The 20,896-nt window shown below is 39.7% G+C and overlaps 2 protein-coding genes across 10 annotated transcripts in view; one reads left to right on the plus strand and one right to left on the minus strand.

Moving 5' to 3' along the window:
- The window catches only part of MPLKIP (M-phase specific PLK1 interacting protein), a 62,793-nt gene extending 41,984 nt beyond the window's left edge, over nt 1–20,809 (plus strand). For 4 of the 8 annotated variants that reach the window (XR_008443909.1, XR_008443908.1, XR_008443906.1 and 1 more), the window contains one exon: nt 19,829–20,515. Coding sequence is in view for 1 of the 8 variants with exons in the window: in XM_054019203.1 (XP_053875178.1) it covers nt 19,829–19,918 (90 nt within the window). In the remaining 7 variants the exon portion in view is untranslated. Of the gene's footprint in view, nt 1–1,933; nt 5,770–18,331; nt 18,441–19,828; nt 20,516–20,732 lie in introns of those variants that run through there. The other 4 variants (XR_008443904.1, XR_008443905.1, XR_008443910.1 and 1 more) reach the window with 3 other exon arrangements.
- CDK13 (cyclin dependent kinase 13) overlaps nt 6,238–20,896 on the minus strand; it is a 73,443-nt gene continuing 58,784 nt past the window's right edge. For both annotated transcript variants that reach the window (XM_054019201.1, XM_054019200.1), the window contains 7 exons: nt 20,727–20,828; nt 20,538–20,615; nt 17,715–17,831; nt 16,751–16,882; nt 15,863–16,068; nt 11,967–12,512; nt 6,238–11,352 (listed from right to left, as the gene is read on the minus strand). In XM_054019201.1, the coding sequence (XP_053875176.1) occupies nt 10,505–11,352; nt 11,967–12,512; nt 15,863–16,068; nt 16,751–16,882; nt 17,715–17,831; nt 20,538–20,615; nt 20,727–20,828 (2,029 nt within the window). In that variant the 3' untranslated portion in view covers nt 6,238–10,504. The remainder of the gene's footprint in view (nt 11,353–11,966; nt 12,513–15,862; nt 16,069–16,750; nt 16,883–17,714; nt 17,832–20,537; nt 20,616–20,726; nt 20,829–20,896) is intronic.

Genomic DNA, 20,896 nt, shown 5'->3' on the forward strand with positions numbered 1-20,896 from the left:
AGACTGTATGGAACAGCAGCACTGACATTTCAGCTTTGAATTGTGGGCTGTGCTGCTCTTTTTCCAGCAGGTGCAGTTGGAGGGGGAAGTTATCTTCCCACACACTTCTTGTAGCTGCCAGAAAGTCTGCATGGAGGAAAAAGTCTAAATTCTAAATGTGTTCTGGCAAAAGTAAATGTAGAGATATAGGGTATGTCTCCACTGCAATGTTAGCAGGACTTGAGTCAGCTGACCCTGGATTACAGAATCCAGGGCTTGAGCATCTACACATTGTCAACCCTACATTAAGAATTTTCTAACCTGGGCTTGAACCTGGGACTATGACGTCCACACTACAGCATGCAGACCCCAGTCAAACCAGCCATGTCCCGAGACACCCTAATGCCCTCTTGTGTTGTAGCTGCTCTAGCCTTTTGACTGTAGTGAACTGTGGGAAAACTTGACTGTCCACCCTGCACATCAGAGGAAGTTTGAACAGCCTGCCAACCCAGCCTACTGAGCAATCATTTTGGTCTGTGCACTCCCAACTACCAGAGACAGCAACATGGAGGAGGCACCATTTGAAGAACTTCTGTTGCTTATGCTTTCACTCCTGTGTCAGGGAACAGGCAAAGCTTCTGTGAGATGCTGGTGGACATTTCAGCAGCGTTTTCTGACCCACCAAAGGGCACCTGTCTAACTTTATAATGGAGCTGGAGGAAAAGGAGGCAGCAGCACCACCACAAGTACCCAGGCATGGCAGATTTGAACTGGCTGATGCTGCTCATTACACTCACTATAGCTGCTGATCCTCCCTACGTAGATCAACGCTTTTGGAGCAGGACAACAAGCACAGGTAGGTCCACAGCATCATGTGGATGACAAACAACGGGCCCAGAACTTTTGCATGAAGAAAGCTACATTTCTGGAGCTTTGTGAGCAGTTTGCCCCAACCCTCCAGTGCAAAGACACGCATGAAGGCACCCATGCCACTTCAGAAGTGGATTGCTATAGGCCTCTGGAAGCTGGCTACCCTAGACTGCAACAGGACGTGGCCAACCAGTTTGGTGTTGGGAAATAGACTGTGAGTAGAGTGGTTGGCAAAGGTTTCTGAGGCAATCAGGCATGTGGTTTACCCAAAGTGGCGGGCATAATAGATATTCCTGAAGTAATATCTGGCTTTGAGAGAATGGAGTTTCCAAACTGCACTGGGGCCATTGTTGGGACTCATGTGCCCATAGTTTACCCTCCTCAAGGAGCACATGAGTAAACCACAAAGGGTACTATCCATTGTTATGTGGGCCCTCATGGACCACAGAGGCTGATTTATGAATGTCAGTATGGGCTGCATTGGAAATTTCATGTTGGCAGGGCTTTTTGCTGATCAGGAATCTACATTCATGGACAGGCTGGGACACTATTCCCACCAAATGACATTGTCATGAACAGAATTACTATCCCCACCATTATTCTAGGGGACACTGCATGCCCCCTCTTGCCTTGACATATGAACCTTAAGAGGCCCTGGCAAAAGGTTTAATGTGCTCTCAGCGCGTGTAGAATGGTTGTTGGAGTGTTTTTGGCCGATTGAAATCCTGTTGGCAATGTCTACAGACCAGTTTGGATGCCAGGATCAATCATGCTGTGCACATTACTGTGCTCTTCACAAGCTTTGTGAGACTTTTCTTCAGTGGACCTTAGACAGTGAGGGGTCACTGAACCAGTACACTCAGCCAGAAAGTGCCCTACCATTGCTGGAGCTGGATGCACCCAGGCAATGGAAGTCAGGGATGCTTTATGCTCCCTCACTATAAACTTGCTTGGCCCAATAGAAGATGGGCTCATTGATTTGGGGTGGAGGTTCAGTGCTTGGGGAGGGATAGGGGCTTGAGAGCCATGCAAGGTACTTATGAATGATATGACCACTTACAAAATAGGGGCAGGAGGTGATTGACTTCTTTATATGAATCCATACTGTGATTGAAGTGTGGGTTGCTGTACCTAACTGTATAGAGGAATGGTGTTTGCTTATGGATTCCTAGATGTCCCGGATCATATGGTTACCTTTAGCATTTTAAATACACATTGTATGATGCCATGCAGTGATAGCAATAAACTTTCTTGGGGACATAAAAAGCTTTATTTATAAATATGTCTTAGAAAAGTACAACGTTCCCCCATTGCCAGGCAGGCCAGCTGCCATTACTACACTAACACATCAGTAACAACAGAACCTTACAGGGGACAAAAAGTGATGCAGCAGAAGCCGGTACTTTTGCAGCCATTATTGAGATCAGCTGCTCAAACAGTTCTCTCTGCTGAGGTTTGGCCTCCTCCCTTAGCTGCCATTTCTGTTCTAGAAACTTCAAAGCAAGTGCCTGTCCTCAAGCCTCACAGCAAGCCTCAGCCTTTCCTCGAGCCATACGTCCCTCGGTCTTTGGTACTGGACCTGATTGGTGGCCCCGGCCAGACCTCACCTATAGGTTCATCACGGAAACACTTCCTCTTGGAACAATCTGTAAAGCTATGTTGGGCCAGGCTTATACTGAACTGTGGAGGCACAGCAGCCACTAGAGGTTGAGACACCGAGAGGAGTTGGTTCAAATAGCCCAGTGCAGGAGGACATCAAATGTTACTTTTCCATACTGAACCTCAGTATATTGTGAGAGGGATGCTTCAGACCACAGAAGCTCCCTGGACACAGCCTGGTTAATCGCAGCAACAGAGGTGCAGAGGCAATGGTAAGTTGTAAATTCAAAACTGGTTTTTGTTTTCTAAAAATTGCAGAACTATTTGTGCTGGGGATGGGAGGTGGGCAGTCAGTGGTCATGTTACAAAGGCTTTTCCAATCATTTCAGGCATGTGGTGCCCGACTGGCAAAAGATGTTATTTCAACCTGCTGGTGAGAAAACTGCAGCGTATGCAGCCAGTGTATTCAAATGCACAGTGACTGAACAGCACATCTGAGTGGAAAGGCCTGGACACCTACCGAAGTGGCCCTGGAACATACGCCCTTCCCCAAAATGTGACCAACTTATCTGGAGTTCATGCTGCAGGAGGAGTTTGCATCTGTCAACATACAGGATTGGGTCAGACTTCATGAGGGAATCAACAGGATTTTGTCTTAGGTTCCACCTGGCTGAACCAGATATGACTGTATGCAAACACATGTAACTCCACTGCCGTGCCTTCCCCCCTCACCCTGCACATTTCTGGACTCATTTCAAACCCAGCCGTATTTGAGGCAAATTATTTTGTCACCTATAGACTGCCTGGACTACCTTTACCTAAATGGACTAGATTGGTGAATGGATTTCTACCTCCTCCCCACACCGTTCACTGTTCCAGGTGGCTCATTACGCTGCTGAGTGGTTACAGAGTGGCAAACTTACAGGAATGGCAGTGGAAGGTTAGTATTTTTAAGAAGCAGGAGTGGCCTAGCAAAAATCTGCCTTTTCACTTTCAAGGCATTTTTGCTGTTTGTATTTCCCGATCACCATCTGGAACTCCATGTTAGAGGAAGGTGGGGAACCATGCCCCTGGGATACAATCTCCTGTTAGTGGATACATGCTTCTAGCCAGGACTTCTAATAACTTATGCATTGGTTCATAGAATGGAAATCCATCCCATTACTGTATTAAATGGAGTCAGAAACTTACCAGGCTCTGGAATGGCTTCTGACCTGTGTCGGCTGCAGGCTCCAAGTCAGGCTGTTCTTTGGAGGGGAGGCATCGAACAGCTCCTCCGAATATGGCCCTCGCATGTGCTGCTGCTCCTGTGGCAAATCCTCCCACAGGACTCTCTTCAGCAACAGAGTCACTTTGCTGGCCTCACTCTGGATTCTGAGGCCAGCAGGGTGCCATCCCAGCTGACCAGTTCATCCTGCATCATTGGCTGTTCCCAGCACCTGGTGAAATGCCTCATAAAATGGGCACAATAGTGGTGAGTTGCCAACTGTGTGGTTCTGATCTCTGGTTTTCCTGTCCTCACTCTTGAGCTGTTTAAGCCACTCCCTACGCTGGTTACAAGTCTGATATATTTGCAATGCTGCCAGCTTCTTCACTATTTGCTGGTAATGCTTGATCATTCCAGTATGCTTACTGTGGTCCTGCTGGCTTTGCACCAGAGATTAATCAAAATCTGGCTGCGTTTCCATGACTATGAAGCAACGGGCTTTGCAAAAAAGGCTGGTCAGTCTCTAGTGCAAATGCTGAAAACTTTCTGATGGTGCATTTGCAGGTCTCTAGTCAGAAGCCAATGGAAGGGTTAATGCTGGCTCACTGAGCTGCTGCAGTACACCAAGAGACGTCGATTCCATTGGAGTCAATTGAGGATTCTTGGGATAGAGAGGACTAAGGAAGGTGGCCCCATGGGATTGTGGGATACTTTTGGCCAGTTGCCAGGACACGAGTCAAGCAGGACTATGTTGACATTGCAACTCAATAGGTCTTAAACCCTGGTTCCTGGCTTGGCCCCTCCAGACCCACAGGGTCCTAGGTCAAGGCTGAGAGATTTGTATGTAGATTGAAAGGGGAGGTTTAAACTGAAGCTTGAGTCCAGGTTTACAATGCACTGTAACCATATCCTTAGAAGCTCATGGTTTGCTAGAGATGCTGCAAATGATGAGTGTATGGATAACTGCATGCACTATTCCTTATAAAAGAAAGCACATCTGTGTGGTTCATAATGGTTCTTTGAAAACTAAAATGCTTCAGTTTATAGCTCAAGTTACTTTGCCTTTGTTTCTTGTCAACTGATTTCATCCTGTTATACTACTAACCTTTGTAACTCTGTACTGAAATAAGGAGTCTATGTTGTTGTTGCTTGTTTCTCTCACATAGGCCTTGATACAATTTCCATTCAGCAGTTGAAGAAGAAACTGTCTCAATCTTTGACCGAAGACTCAGGTTTCCACTATAGTTGGTAGCAAGGCTTCCTTTTCCTGACCTCAGGTGCTTCCTTAGGTTGTGATTCACACATTTCCTGCCTCTCTACTGACTAGCTGTGTGTGTGCTGGACTAGCTCACATGTACATCACGTGCCCCCCTTCACCAGAGAAAGAAAGTACTCCATCTAAATACACTGTGAATAATACTTAGCATTTATTTAGAAGGAAAATGAAACCTAGTCTGTAGACTTTCCTACCTCGCTACCCTGTAGAGATGGTCATGCTGTTGAAGTTTGTTAAAGAAAAAATCTCTGGGTAAAAATGACCTATTGAGACTGTCTACATTAGATCCATTTTTCAATTTCCTTGCATTGGTTCTGCTTCAATTGTGTTAGCAACTTTGATAGAATGGTGGTGGACAGCTGCAAGGCTAAATCCTTAACACTGTAGCAGCTGCAGCAGCAGTTGTCCTAGTGCTGGTAACAGCAATGACATTAAAAATGTGAACAGTGGATATTTTTCATAAGTCATCCTAGTGTAGAAAGGGCTATTGTTAGAAGTCATGCCAGATTTGTGCATTTCTCTTCAACCATGGTATGAAAATAACCCAGTAATTAAAAAAAGTCTGGATTACTGATTTGGAGCTTTTATCAATTTTGGCCTATGCATCGATCCTCCCTTTTAGTGGGCTCGAAAATACCTCACTGATCTACATATCCTATGTTCCAGGAGATCAACCAACAGCTCAGGCAGCAGGTTCTCCAGACAGTCACCTAATTCCCTGAAGAGATCTGCACCTCTCCCATGTTCTTGCTTTGAAGTGTAAAATAATGTATCCCTTTGTTCTACAATAGATTCCAACCCTGCATAATTCAAGACCTCTTCATGCCATTTGAACTTGGTATGTTAAAAATCACATTGAAATCTTCTCATTTGGCCTGCTAACTAAAGAATTCCCCTTTTTACTAACCTGACCCCACTGACTCTTGATCAGTTTCACTATGTAAAATACATGGAAAAAAAAATGAAATTAAATCAGGTTATCTTTATTCTGGTAGTTGTGACACTTCACTTGGCTTTGAAGTCTTAAGTATCCTGTGAACAATGGGTTAGTGACATCAGCACTGCAGTACTAATATTCCATTCCCATTATCACAAATTATGAATGTTAGATACACAAATTGAGTATGGTGACTGCCTGGCTTTGAAAAGCAATGGATGGCTTACAGATTTTAATATACTGAACGCTTCTGAAGGTGTGGGATTCCAAAATGAATGGCGAGTCAACCTATTCCATCATAATAAAATGTAAAATAATTTTGTGATAGGCCATTTGATTTTCAAGGAGGGAAAACAAGGATAAAAAGGCTGAAGTTCTCATGGTATTTTATTTACAGGCTACTCGATACATCTTATATACAAATGGCTTAAAGAAATATCAACAATAAGTAAGCTGAAATAACAGTTTCAGTATTTTAAATTTTGTTGCCCTAAAATAATTCCTATGATAAGAATACTTAAATTCAAACTAATTTTCACTGAACAAGGTTAAGTCCAGCACTTAATTTTTAAATATGAAACAGATTAGATCTGAATCAGTTTTCTGGCAATTTTTTTTATTTAATGGCATACTTATCTGCAGAGAACACATTAATACTGCCTCAAACAATTTTAAGCATTAATCAAGATTTTTCCACCGACATAATTCAATTCTGAGACTTTTCATCCTTTGGAAGGGATTTATTTTTCTCTTCAATCTAAAACAAAAATTCAAAAAGTTTGGCTGAAATTTATTTCCTCTACTGGTAATGAAACATGGGGCCAGATCTTGTAGTTTGGGACCTAATGGAGTTTTAGCCTGAATAACAATTGCATGAAAGTTACCCGTACTAGTTTTAAAATTAGTTTTACAGCTTATTTATAAATCTCAGCAACAGATGGGCCTTTAATAACTTTCTTCAGACTGGCACTAACTCCTGATATAAATATAACAGGAAAAGCAAACTCAAAGCATCAATAGTTTACATTAAAACTCCTTCCTCCTCTGTTTTTCGTTAAGCATCTGATGCTTAGGATGATAAAAGGTAATAGTAATTAAATATGTATCGAATAGGTATGAAAAATATAAATATGCAATTTTTAAAATGTATAAGTTTAATTTTCTAGCAATTACATTTGCATTTAAAGATCAGATTTAGTTACTTGATGGGGGGAAATGTTGTAGTTTTTTTTCTTTTTCTCCTGTTTCTTCTACTCCGGATTACTTTATCCTAGGATCATGAATTTGTTTTGATGTTAGTGTCTCTCTCTCCTTTTCATTTGGCTGAAGTTATGTAATATCGTATTAGTGCAAATTGTTATGCCTGTCATACTAGCACTAGTGTTTTAAATTTTTTTTACTCCAGGTAATGTTGGAGACCACTTCATTTAAAATTAACTATTCAACCCGTGGAGTAGGTCCAGGATCAAATACTTTAATCTGGATGGTAGAGAAAAACACTTTTTGATGTTGGGTCCAATTCTCTGCAGTACTTCTAGGAGGTGCAGCACAGAAGTAATCCCAAGGGGATAGGGGGCAAAGTAACTTTAAGCCATTTTTGCACTGCCCATATTCTGGGCACATCCTAAAGCAGCCATGGGGGTTGCTCTCATTTTTTGTAGCCTTCTGAGGGCTGAGTCATAGCCTGGGATTGCTAGAGAACTGTTCACTATGGAGACATGACCTCCTTATCTGGGCTGCTTGTAAGGGGAGCGGCATAGGGCTCATAACCTAAAATTGTTCTGATTCTTGCAGGGTAGCAAAATGTCATACAAGGGCTGGAAGTGGGAGAAATCTATTGCCTGGGTTTTAAAAAAGGCAAGATTATTGTGGCTGCGTAATTCAGCCTGACTTTCTGAATTATTTGAACAGTGTGGACCATTGGTTTTCAAATGTTAGGCCAGTATTGCTTGAACTAAAATTAGTAGAAAATCACTGTGCAATACATATACCAGCAATGGCATGTGAATGGACTTGCTAAATCTTAATGCATTTGTTGTCATTTGGAAATCAGCTTTGTGTCCTTTTCTAATTGCTCTTTTATTCTTATTCAGTCAAGATCAAAGTCTAAAATTAGTCAGATGTTTTGATATCAACCAATACATTAACATGCCAAAGTTTCCAACTACATGGAACACCTTAATTGTCTCAGTATTTCAGTTCATAAATCAAACTGCTCTATTACTATTTATGTGGACAAGAGAGGCTGGCTTTTTACAGAAACTTTAGTGAAATAAGTGTATCATCTGACTTGAAAGTTTACCTCTATGCAGGAAGCTGTAAGAGGTATGATTTCTTCCTCCCATTTTATTTTTGAAAGTCAAAATCACTTATTCCTGATTTGTTCTTTATCATCTACTTTTCATTTGGACTTACCTGCTTCTTAGGGAAGTTTCACAAGGCTATTTTTTTTTTTGAAGTGCAGTACACATTAATATTTGACCATGCATTTCTTGCCACAAAGGTTGTATATGCATTTGAAAGCCTTTTGCCAGATTTTACACCTAACTTTTGCTAGATTTTTATTGTTGAGCCTGGCTTTTGTTTTATCTGAGCATACTTTTATAAAAATGGTAAGACGCTATAGCTGAAAACGACAATACTAACACTATTTTGCTTGCATTTATTCTCTCCTGCAAAAAATACTAAGATGTGTTTAACTCAAGAAAAACTATTCAAACACAGTGTCATTTTATATAAAGTGTTTAATTTCTTTTAAACACAGGCTATTCAGGTCACAAATATTTGTTTCCAGCTTAGCTGCTTTTATTTTCAGACAGCAGGATTCTCTAGTGTGGCTGATGAGAACTTGGATAACTATGAGATTTAGAGGGAAGTCTAAAGAGATAAGACTCACCATGATGCAACTGCAGATACTTGAACACTATTTAGCTACATTTTAATGTTCTTCACACCGTATGCTGCAATAATTAGTCATAAATTAGAATTTTAAATGAAATAGACAACTTTGGCTTCTAATCTGAAAATCCAAGACGTCACTGACATGACTCTACTGGTAATAGTGTAAGTAGAAATTTGACCTTTTTAAAAGTAATTAAACACTCTTACATAATGTATCAATTTATCAACTGGATAATCAGTTGGAAAATTGTATCCAATATGGGCTATTAAACATTCTTTTCAGTACGTGGAAAATATAGCCATATCCCCTCTCTGCAGGAGAGAGAGAGACTGCTGTTCTCAGAGGAAAACATGCTGGAAAGTATAACTAATATAAAACTGGAGTGGTGGTTTCTGGTAGCAATTTTAGCTACAGTAATTTTTGTTGTTGTTCAAATCAAGTATTACAATGATCAATGGAATAGCTGAATATAGAAAGGATTAATTGGCACAATCCCAGTTTCCAGAAAATGTGAACTGCTAAATGTTCTATGTTGCATTAAATACTGGTCTTTAACCTTGGAGGCTTTCCATAATGCTTTTATATGTGGTAAAGAGGAGACCGTGTCAGCTTTCCACACAAAACTCATTAACTATTACCAATGACACTGAAGAAAAAGATTTCTCTCATTGTCTTCTTTACAGTCTATTTTACCATCCATAGCTCAGTATAAAGTAGATCTTATTTGGCAGAGGGACTACAGAAGTTAATACAGCTTTTAGAGAAAAGCTGAGGGAAACCTACCTTTCTTTAATGTCTTCACATTGACATTCTCTCAGTAAATTCAGTTTGGGGAAGGTCATTTCAATGAAGAGAAAACTTAGTATACCTACTAAATTGGCTTAACTGACATAAATGGCAAATATGCCACTTTAAAATGCACTCTATCCAAGTTGCCTATAATTATCTCTGTTTTAATGTAGTGTATCTATATTTAAGTATTAATCTTTGAATCAAGCTACAAAATAACCTTAAAGAAAGGGAATTTCCTTTATAAGAAAAATGTGAGAATTTTCGCAGACCTTAAACTTACACGTTAAGGCACTTACCATTCAAGTAAAACAGTTTTGATACAAACATGTCTGGGAGATGGGGAAACATTTTACTACACCATCCTTTTTTTTTTTAAAGAAAAAAATAACATTGACCAAATATTTATAAAATTGTTGCATCAAGAGAAAGGTTGTGTTTTATTATCTGAAATGAGCACAAAGTACACCTTCCACAATAACACTGAAAGCAGTGCAAAGACTGACAGTGACCTTTGACTAAAGGTAGTTTTGTAAAAAGAAAAATACCAAATAAATCAGTGCCCTGCTTTGATTGTTGTAAAATTTTTTACATAAAAGTTGGTCCAAACTTACAAAAAAAGCACAAATGTGCATAGTTCAGAAGATCTGAAAGAGTGCCATAAAAAGCTGATGTCCCTAAATTTAGCATCCACTTAAAACTGCCAAAATACAAAATAAAATTCATAACTAGAATTTGTGAACATGTACACTCAATTGATCTAGTTTTCAGACAGCATGAGTTTTAAGCAGTTTAAATTTTCCTACTGTATGCAAGACCCTTTTCCACATAAAAATAAAGCTGTTGAATTAACATTATTCAAGTCTATTGGATTGCTGCTTTAAACTGCAGCTAGAAAAAAAGTCTTTCCAGATAAAAATGATGTGCCTGAGGAAAAACAGATACTCAGTATGGTAATCCTCTGCCTCGCCCTCTGACAGTTGATGTGCTAATGTGTCCTCTGTATCCTTGGGAATATCCAGGTCCTTGGGCTGGAGAAGTCCAAGTTTGTCCATGGATGTGGCTAATGCCACTAGGGTTTTCTTGTAAATTACTTCCATAACTATAGTTGTGCATCTTTGTGGACAAAGAATGAGTACTTTCTGACCCTGTGGAAGTGTCGCCACTGTTTCCCAGAACTGCAATAGGGCCGTGGCTATATTCAAACCTATGGTCCTTATCTCCACTAAATAGCAGGGGACCAGTGTTGAGGTAAATGTCTCCATAACCAGTTACTGAGCTGGGAAATGGTTCTGAAAAGGCAGGAGGTGGAGGTGCACCACCAGAGTGAGATGAAGCAGTACTGTAGTTATCCAAAGACTGAATATCTGAATTTCCAATGAAGCTTCTCCTTTCCAGTGCCCCAGATGATCCACTTCCTATTCCATCACTACCACCATAATGGGCAGAAGAGAAAGAAGATCCAAAATTATCCTTGTAGTCAGTTACATAGGAGTCTCTTGCCTGATAATCCACACTAGTTGTTACTGGTTCCTCAGTTGGCTGAACCTGATGCTGAGAAAGCAGTTGTAGAAGAGCAGCTTTCACCCCAGCATGAGGATCCGTTCCTGAAGAGCTAGAAATAGGCAAATGCTGGTTTTCTGTCCGATAATCTAGGTCGTCTTCTTCAGTGAGAGGAGGTGGTTCTGGTGGCTCAGGAGGACGCTGGTCTGGGGGCAAGATGCGAGGGCGTTCTTGTTCTGGTGTTTGGTTTAGAAGCCTCATCTCAGGCTGTCTAACCAAATCATCTTGACCTAAATGGATTAAGAAGAAGAGCCTTAGAACAAGATCTGAAATTACGTTTGACAAATAATTACAATACCAGAAGGGGGAAGAAAAAACACTTTGCAAAAATTCACAAAAGTTTGCTACTGCACTTCTTCACAAAAAAATAAAGGTTAATCAACTAATTAAATTTAAGAGTATCTGAGAAAAGGCATTTTGGAGACACAAAAAGACACTACCCTCAAAGGTTCTTCAGAACTGAGAGTTCCAGGATCCTCCTGCAAGCACACCTGATCAGCTAACTTAAAGACGGGGGGTGGGCATCTAGGTGCTACCATAATAATACGAACACCAACCCAGAGCCAGTATAACTGCATGTCTACACCTTAGAGTAAGCTGTGTATGTACAGTATAATAAAATCCATCAATTATCTATGAAAGTTTTATAAAGATAGTAAGTGACAAAAGGAAATGAAATTACTTCTCACGTCCTCAGTGTCATCGCTCCTGTACATGTTTTGCTAATGGGTATGGCATAACCATGCATACACGGGGTACAAAGCATGATGTTAGCTGTTTATCTCCAAGTCAATCTCTCTGGTGGTCAAGATATCTACTTATCAACATTCAAAACTGTAAGTACCTGCACATGAGTATAATGATTTGATCAGATGTGGGTAAACAGATGCTGGAGATTCCGTGTCCTCCTGGTTATCAGATGCAGGAGTGCAGGGCTCCGGAGGCTGCCTGAGTTGTAACGACATTTCATTTCCTGATCCATTCTCCTTCTCCTCTAGTACAAGTTCTTTTTGCTTTGTTTGCTGAGTCTTTATTAACTGAGACAACAACACAGCAAATGCGCTCTGCACAGCTGCCTGGGCAGCATCAGTCTCAATTTTAGGCTGAGTCAGCTGAGCAGGGGGGACAGCTGGCTGAGTGACCGCTGGCTGCTGCAAAGGCTCCTGTTCTGGTGGTGGTGGAGGCGGCTGTTGCTCTGGCTGTTTTTCACCTGCTGCCAAAATACCAGCCGGGATGTTTATTTTATCTAGTTGCTGCTGAGTCTCTGCATTTATCTTAATATTCAACACTTCGGCAAAATGTGCCATGCTAACGCTTGATTTAGACTGTAGAAGATTTAGCAGGATTGCCACTTCATTCTGGTTTAACTGCTGTCCAGTGCCCGTTTTCACTAAGGACAAAAGAGTTTTAAAAGTGTTATTTAGAACGGTCATATTTCAGAGGCTCCAAATCGAGCTTTATATACCATGGCTGATAATCTTGGCGAAGTACAGGTTTCTGACAACACAGAAATGGAATGCTTTTAAAAATTAATTACATTTGGAAGAGTATTAATAGGAAATTGAATAGCATGATCCAATACAGAGAAAATGACTTACAAAGGGCACGCCCACACACTAAGACAGATGAGAAACATCATGTTTGAGCTCCATTTTCCACAATACAATGAAGCCAGGGTTTAAGACCACCTGCCTTAGACAGCTGTAAGATTTCCAGTCACCCCAAAGTCTCCTATCTTTGACATATTACATCCCTTTGCTTAAAAAGTGGCCATCTGTAAAACACATTTCCAGTCAGACCCTGACCCTCCAGATGCTTAATTTGTATGCTGTGACACCTGCTAAGGTGACCAGACGAACTGACCCAGAAGCTAATGAGCTATCTGAAGGTAATGGCATAAGTGCAAAACTACTGAGAAGGACAAGTAAAGTGCTGAGTAAGATAGAAGACTTCTGTTGATTTCAGAGGTGTGGGGAGACAGCCACATGAGAGCAGAAGCATGGGTTTTAAGTCACCTACTCATTGCTAGCTTTAAAGTTTAAAAGAACCCACAAAGGCACTTTATGGTGAGGCTTGTTATTTGTGTTACGAGACTTATGAACTTTAAACAGACAGAACAGATCAAGGGTACACTCAAATATGAAGCAGGAATGGAACAGGATCCCTTATTCAGGGTGCACCTACAGATTCATCATGAAAGAGAGCACATAAACCTATCAGCATGACCAGTGAGAGAAAAAACTGTTGTTAATTGGGAATGGCACAAAATCCTAATAATTCGAATTTCAATTCCAGATCTGCCAGTTGGTGAACACAGTAAAAAGCCTAGGATAACATCTTATTTCATTATAATGGGGAAACTTCTTTCTTTATAGAAAAATGAAGCAAAGGCATCATGTCTTCCTATTTGTAAACAGTGCCTCTGTCAGGTTGATATTAAATATTCAATATAAAAATTGAACTTTCACATGTGAAACTAGAAGGCTACCAATGTAATGGAACTTCTGGCAGCATCCAGTGAACGTCTGGACAGCTGGAATTTTTAAAACTTTCTGTCCTCAGCATTTGACTCATCGCTAAAGCGGACACAGTTGTGAGCAGACAGTTGTTGCAAAATTAAATCAGGCTGCTTGTTGATGTGCGCTGGGGTGCTATCAGCTAAAATGTAGTGAAGACAGGGGGAATTCAAAAACAATTAACTTATTTTTATTTGGCAATGCACAGAACTCTACTCTCTCAGACGCTTTGCACTGCATTCTCTGGCTGTATTAATTAGCCACATAACAGATGTCAAGCCTGCTGCAAATTACGTGACATCTGAAAATGGTCTGTTCAAGGACCAGGAACAGAAGATATTTCTCAGAATCCAAAATTGAAAATCCAGTAGACAATATGAATGAGACAAAGAAAATTGCAGCATCTTTCTACCCACCCCAAAATTTTAGAAGACATCCATATCATAGGGGAATTCAAATTCTTGGTGGAAATCATAAGTAAGCTCCGCACACACTGTTAAGTTATAAAATGCAATGACAAGAGCTTCACATAAGAACCAGAACAGTAGCAAATAATTCAGGACAAATTATTTTTTACCCAAAATGAAAAATGTTAGTGCTTTGTGCATTGTCATATGTGCAATGATTTAGTTTATTTAAATTTGGATAAAGCCTGCACTTGTGTGTCAGCTCCTTAGTTTGCCCCATGGCCTTGTGTATTCATTCATTCAGCATGTACACACTCCTAAGTCTTAGAACAAATACAGACATTTTCAATTTTATACAATACTGTTTCTACTCCACCACACACTAAAACCCTGCTTTCTCCACCTTGGTACATATTTTCTTCTGTACTTACACTTGTGCCAAGAATGACATGGGGCTGAATAATTAATTCTTGAGTTCTTTGGTTAATTTGGTACTAGATATGTATTATTAACACTGTATTAGTAATGATTAATACAGTTAGTACTTCATGAGGTGACAAAGTGTTATAACAGCATAAAGGAAATAACTCCAACCACTGGGACTCTAATAAAAAATTTTAATCTTCAACGTGGGATAAAATTTTTAGGGGATAAGCAGAATTTGAAAGTCTTGCCAAGACTTGAGGCTACTGTTGCAAAAGAGTGGCAGAAATACACTGCTGGATTAAAATGAAAAACAGGATGACCAGGAGCAGGAGGTGGTAAACTACACGGGTCATGAGAACTATATCATTACAGCTCTGCAACATATACTTGGAGCTATGGTCTACCGTTGAAGAGAGAGCTAGCTGATTTGAGATTATTACTGTCCATACAGAATTTAAATGAATGCACTACACATTCGCTCTCTTTCAATTCTTGGAGCTCCCACTTTAGTGACACTACATATACTCGCTTGCCGCATTACAAAGCTGTCTATATCAAACTCTTGTCTGTTCCTTTGTCAGCTGCCCCACACGCATGACGTACACAATCTATACTTTAGAATGCAAGTAAAAAAACACCTTGCTTATAGTAAGGGCAGTAATACCAACTCCTGTATAAGGAGACACCCCATTTGATTATGATTATAAATTAACATTTTCTTCCTACTGGCTTCAAAGCAGTTTTTTGTAACACCAAGCAAGAAACTCTAGGCTTGGTTTTCTGCTTTAATGGGTGGGGCTGGGAATACTGTAGAGGTAGTTCACTAATTCTCTTGTCATCATATAGTAAGCTCCCTCATTAGCTAGTATCTCAGTTCAGCAATACCAGCTAGAAGAGACTTGCTAAAGCAGATATACTTGGGAGAGGGAAGATTATTTAACATGGGGGAGGAATCTATTTGTTGTGAAGATGATGTTTGACATGAAACCCTTTCCCTTCAATTTATGTCATGATCAGTGAGGTTGCTCTAGACTATGAAGAGTTGTACAATGTGAGTTAGAGCAGCTGCTCATGGGTGGGGTTTAATAAACCCTGAGGTGGACAATAGACCCCCCCCCCCCCACGAAAATTAAAATTACTACCAGGCAGGTCAAAATATTTAAAAACTTTGACACTGGTCAAGGTGAAAACTCATTATGCAAGTCATATTGGGAATGCCTGACTGCTGAGGACAAGATAAATCTTTAGCATTTTTTAAATTTACACTATTTTGTTTCCCTTAAGAATTCCAAGAATAATTTCAAAATCTTGAAAGCGTTAACATCTAAATTTCTAAATGCATAGTCAGCAAGTAATAGACAATTTAAAAACGACAAAAAAAGATTACTGACCAAGTGCTACACTAGAGTTGCCCTGAGTTGTGAGTTTGGAAGAAGTCTGCATGCCTTGTGGGGTGTTGGTTCTGCTATCATCCAGGCCTAAAGACAAATCCTTCCTAGGAATTTTAGCTGCTGTTGTGTCGTCTGCCATGCCCATCTGCTTCTGCCGTCTACGTTTCTTACTCCACAGTTCATGACAATCTTGCCACAAAGGAAGGCTGTAAAGGAGAATGGTAAATATTCAGCATTTTCTTTGTACAAAATATTAAAATAAATGCTCAATATATAACAAAATCTGAAAAGGTGAGTCTGTTGGGATTCTGTGAATCCATACTCATAACAAGTGTGTAATGCAAGTATAATCTCAGAAGAGCTTCCTAGCTGAAAATGTTTATCAGTTGGCTTCATTTCATAAACAAGTGTCCTCGTGGCAGAACAAAATGTATATTTATTTTCTCAATGTGACAATGCTGTCTACTTGGATTGACAGAGTTTACAAAAAGGAAAGGTGCTCTAGTATAAAAACTCAGCAATCTGCAATCCTCTAAACAGTAATCCAGAACTTTTGCATTAAAATAGGGGAATAAATGTTTTTGTTTTTTTACCCTTGTTGTTTGGAGACATTCATTCTTCTAAATACACTTGCAGGTCACTAACTCTAAGAAAGATGTACAGAACGTTTGACTAACAAATCAAACATGGAACTAGGGAACAGTTCTCATTCATTAGTACAGGAGCCACTGAACTTTGCAGTTCTCTTAATGGAACGGTTACTAATATCTGACACATTAGGTATTATGTTTGTACTACCTTTGTTTTCACCACTACACAATGAACATTAAATACATACTCCCATTTTGTATCACGTAAGCACTGACATTACCACAGGAAGTAACTTACTCTGGAGGAGGCATTTTAGAAGGTTCCACATCTCGCAGAAACTCACACTGAAGAGCCTGTTCAGCTGTGCAACGCTTGCTAGGGTCCAAAGCAAGCATATAATCAAACAGATCTAACGCAGCTGGTGGAATACTGGCAAGAAGGAGAGAGAAATGGGGGGGTCCACATTTGTGTTATTTCAGATGCCATGTCTTTGTGCTATAAAACTTGTATTTTTTAATGTTGTCAAGTAGAGTTTAATTGTATGATTTAAAACTTGGGCCTTATATTAATACATTTGTTTTAAACGTTTTCCTTTTAACAAGGGTCTAATATTACTATATACTTGGAATTTAGCACAAAGAGATTTATACTTTTTAATTGGGCTACAGACAATAATGCTATTGCTTTAAAGTTACACAAGTAGGCTCCACTAATATAAACAGGATGATACATTTTCCTAAACCCCAAAATAGTTGAAGGAGAAAAGGCAGTTTTTAAAATAATCTTACAGATGTTTTCTGTAACTTTCATGTTTGTTATTTGCATGAGACAACTCCAGTGGCATTATTTTAGGATACATGGCTTGGAGAATTAGTCTTATATACTGAATTTATGACTAACAAGTCCCTAATGTTAGCCAATCATAATTAAAAGTGACTAAGTATCCTGAGCTGCTTTTAGCCATAGGGACAATGAGCAGGTGCACCCAGGCCCAAAGAGCAACCATTTCCGAAGTACAAAGCTGACAGGTGGCTGAAATATTTGGGTCAATTCCCCCTTCCTTGATACATATACACAGCTCCCATTAACTAACAACAATAATAGCTCGGCATGTGTATCAAGGGAAGGATAGGAACTTCAGGTCACTTCTCTCTACATTTGACTGAACCCAGAAACAAATCTTTGAAAAATACTGAAATTCTTAAAGGATCTAAGAAAAATTAATGGAATACAGATGGTTAAATGAAGTCTCCATCCTTACAAAGCAAACTCTTCTCTCAATTTTCGACGATACTGCTTCTTTGGTTTCATGGTGTTGAAATAGGCTAACTTTATTACATCAGGCCAGACTGCAGGACAAGGACTCCCACAAATTCGGCTATACACCAAAAACAAACAAACAAACAAAACAAAACCATCAATGTATGAAATCAAACACAACAAAGTGTGTAGTTGCAATTTTATACTCACAGGCATTGTTAATACAAAGAAAACAAATTCTAGTCTCCTTGGACATATTCACAGGCCTCCTGTGATCCATGGCCATGAAGTTTTTCAAGAGTTGGCAAAGAAGCGTAGGTAAACATCCACTCTTAAGAGGCCAAAGAATACCGCACTAGAAAAACGGTTACCTCCCCCACACTTCTCCAAAGTAGAGGCTCTTTATAAACAATCACTGTGTTCTTGAAAATGATAGAAGACTCCACTTAGCATGCTCAGGTAGCATCCTATGTACCCTAACGCAAGGTCAGTTTCTTCCAGAAACTAGAATTTCTCTCTAGACAGGAGAGAAATTTAAAGGGCAGGAGTGAATTTGGATTAAATTTAAATCTAGTACGTTTCTCTCTCTTTTTTTTTTTTTACTCTTGGTGTGGAAAGGAACTCTGACAAATGACTGGAGTAAACACCACTCCATTGCCGACTAAGAATTTAGTTATCTGCTAATGAACAGGAAGGAGCCTTGTGAGGACCAAAGGTGGTGGCAGAGGTGAGATGGTTTTTAAATTTAAGAAAGGACCGGGGCTTGAATTAAAAAAATTAAAACCATCTTTTGGCCAAAGAAAAGGGTCACTGAGCCAGCCCACCTCCCGACATGTGGTTGCCCAAGTCTGTCCCTTCCACTAGCTTTGTCTAGAATAGGATTTAAAGATGGGGTGTTCCAATGTGTTAGCCACCACATTTTTCAAAAGTCTGTTGTGCACCAGGCAGTGTAGACTTTAATACAAGCAAACCTGATGGAGTTAAAAGCCAAGCTTTCCTCAGGCTTTAACTCAACAAATCTTAGCCCATGTTGAAGGCAATGGGCCTCGTCTACACTAGGCTTTATCAAAAGTGTTAGTAACATGTTCTAACAGTACCCCTTTCATCCTAGTCTAGACAAGGCCACTAAGTGTGAAAAGTAGGGTTTACACTTTGTGGGCCTCGCAGCCAGAAAGCTAAATTTGCATAAATGTCTGGTTGATGCTGCAGCTCGCAACCTTGCAGATGTTTGTTTTCAACTTCTACAGCAAGTTTTTCCTATAAATAGAGTGGTCTTGGGCAGAAGTGCCTACCACCTTTTATGACCTTTGGGTTCCCGGAAGACTAGAAATATTTTCTAGAGACTTATCTATAGACCATCTTTAGACCACTCTGCCGCCTTTGTGCCTATTTATATGATCTAAAGCATATTCTGAAAAAGAAGTTAAGACAATGCTACTTTTTCCTCTAGACTTTTTCCTGATTCCTGTGGTCTTGAAATATTTGGGGGAAAGAACCATTGGGGAAAATAAAAAATTCACAAAATATTGATGGTCACCTATGATGTTGATAGAGGCATCAAAATTAATTAAAAGTGGCTTGCAAGTTAAAAATTGACAATGATATGACTAAGAACTATTCCATTATAGGTGGTTTAGGTTCCAGTTAAAATGTGCTGGGAACAGTCCTAATGTATTAAATTTTTTAATGTACAGCATCAATAAAGAGAAAAAAATTAAACTATGAACAATTAGTTGACAGTGTCCTTTTGATATCAAAATAAATTTTACAAATGAAATCAATTCACGCTATACAAAACTATGTCCAGTTTGGTAAAGAAAGCCAGAACTGGAATTAAGTGCTGCACTGCCATCTTGTGGTTAAAGCGAAAAACAACAAACATTCACACAACAGGAGTTGTTTCAGTAGTGTAAAATGACAACAGGGTGACCAGCGCCATGTTTTGCACCTTCTAAAAGGTTGTTATACTTGTACAGACCAACTTTCCTACATGTTACATATAGCATTTACAGCCCATGTAACTTACTGCTTTTCAGAATCAAATATTTGACCTCGTGTGAAGAGAGATCAAGATAAAGGAGCAATTCACTGACTCATCCTCTTTTTCTTTTGTAGGAAGAAGATTCCACCCCACTGCCTAGGTTGATTATGATATTAGAAGCAGGAGACAGCATTTGCCACCTGAATAGAGAAAAGAGGCTCTGACTCTACTAATTCAAACAGCTACTGCCTGAGAAGATCCACTGTGGTGGGAAGGTGAAGAAAGCCTTTACCTCCCCCAAGGTATCTGGCAAGTCTTGAGGGAAAGCGGAGAAACACTCCCTTCTGCAGCAGACAGAAGCCAGTTGCAGACATGTGGGAGAATGAAAAAGCAGCATAGGGCCAGCAGTATGCAGAGAACCTAGCCTTGAGCAAAGCTCTCCCTTTAAAACAGTCATTCATTATTCTCCATGTTGGCCTTTTAACCTGCTGATGTGAGAATGGAGTAAGGAAGCTGCAGTCTCACCTGCTTAAAAAGGTGAGCAAGTCAAATGCCCTGTTGTGAGATGGGCTTCAGTAAGGGGTAACTCCAGCTGCACTGTAAAAAATCCTACCTACCTACCTGCATTCCTATGCCATGGAAAGCTACTAAGCACTTCTCCACTTCTGAATAATTTGTTTTACATCTCCCCAAAAGCTACTACCATTTTTATTCTGAGAAGCAACTTCTGACAACTTTTAAATGTTAATATTGTAACTCCATTTTTTTGAATGCTCATGAAAAATAAAAGTGCTGTCTATGGTTTTGTAAAGCACCAAACACACCGTGGAGTCTAAAAATTACCTTATTAGTTCCAGCTGAGCAAGTTCCTGATTTGCTTGAAATATTGGTTTTTTAGTAAAAAGTTCACCCAGGATACAGCTGTAAAATAAAGTTTTATATAATTCCATCAATATCATTTTATATAAATTTATTTGAGATTTATTTTAGTTCATGATTTACACTTAACACTTTTGTATTAAAACTTCTTACCCACAGCTCCAGACATCTATGGCTGGCGTATATCTTTCCTCTCCGAGCAGAAGTTCAGGAGGCCGGTACCATAAAGTAATAACTTTGTTGGTATATGGTCGACTGAAAAAAAGAAGATAGAGAGATTCAACATTTCTCTTAAAATGAGATTGTAGTGAACTAATAAAAGT

This window comes from Malaclemys terrapin, chromosome 2, assembly GCF_027887155.1.
Source record: "Malaclemys terrapin pileata isolate rMalTer1 chromosome 2, rMalTer1.hap1, whole genome shotgun sequence".
NCBI classification, from domain to species: domain Eukaryota; kingdom Metazoa; phylum Chordata; order Testudines; family Emydidae; genus Malaclemys; species Malaclemys terrapin.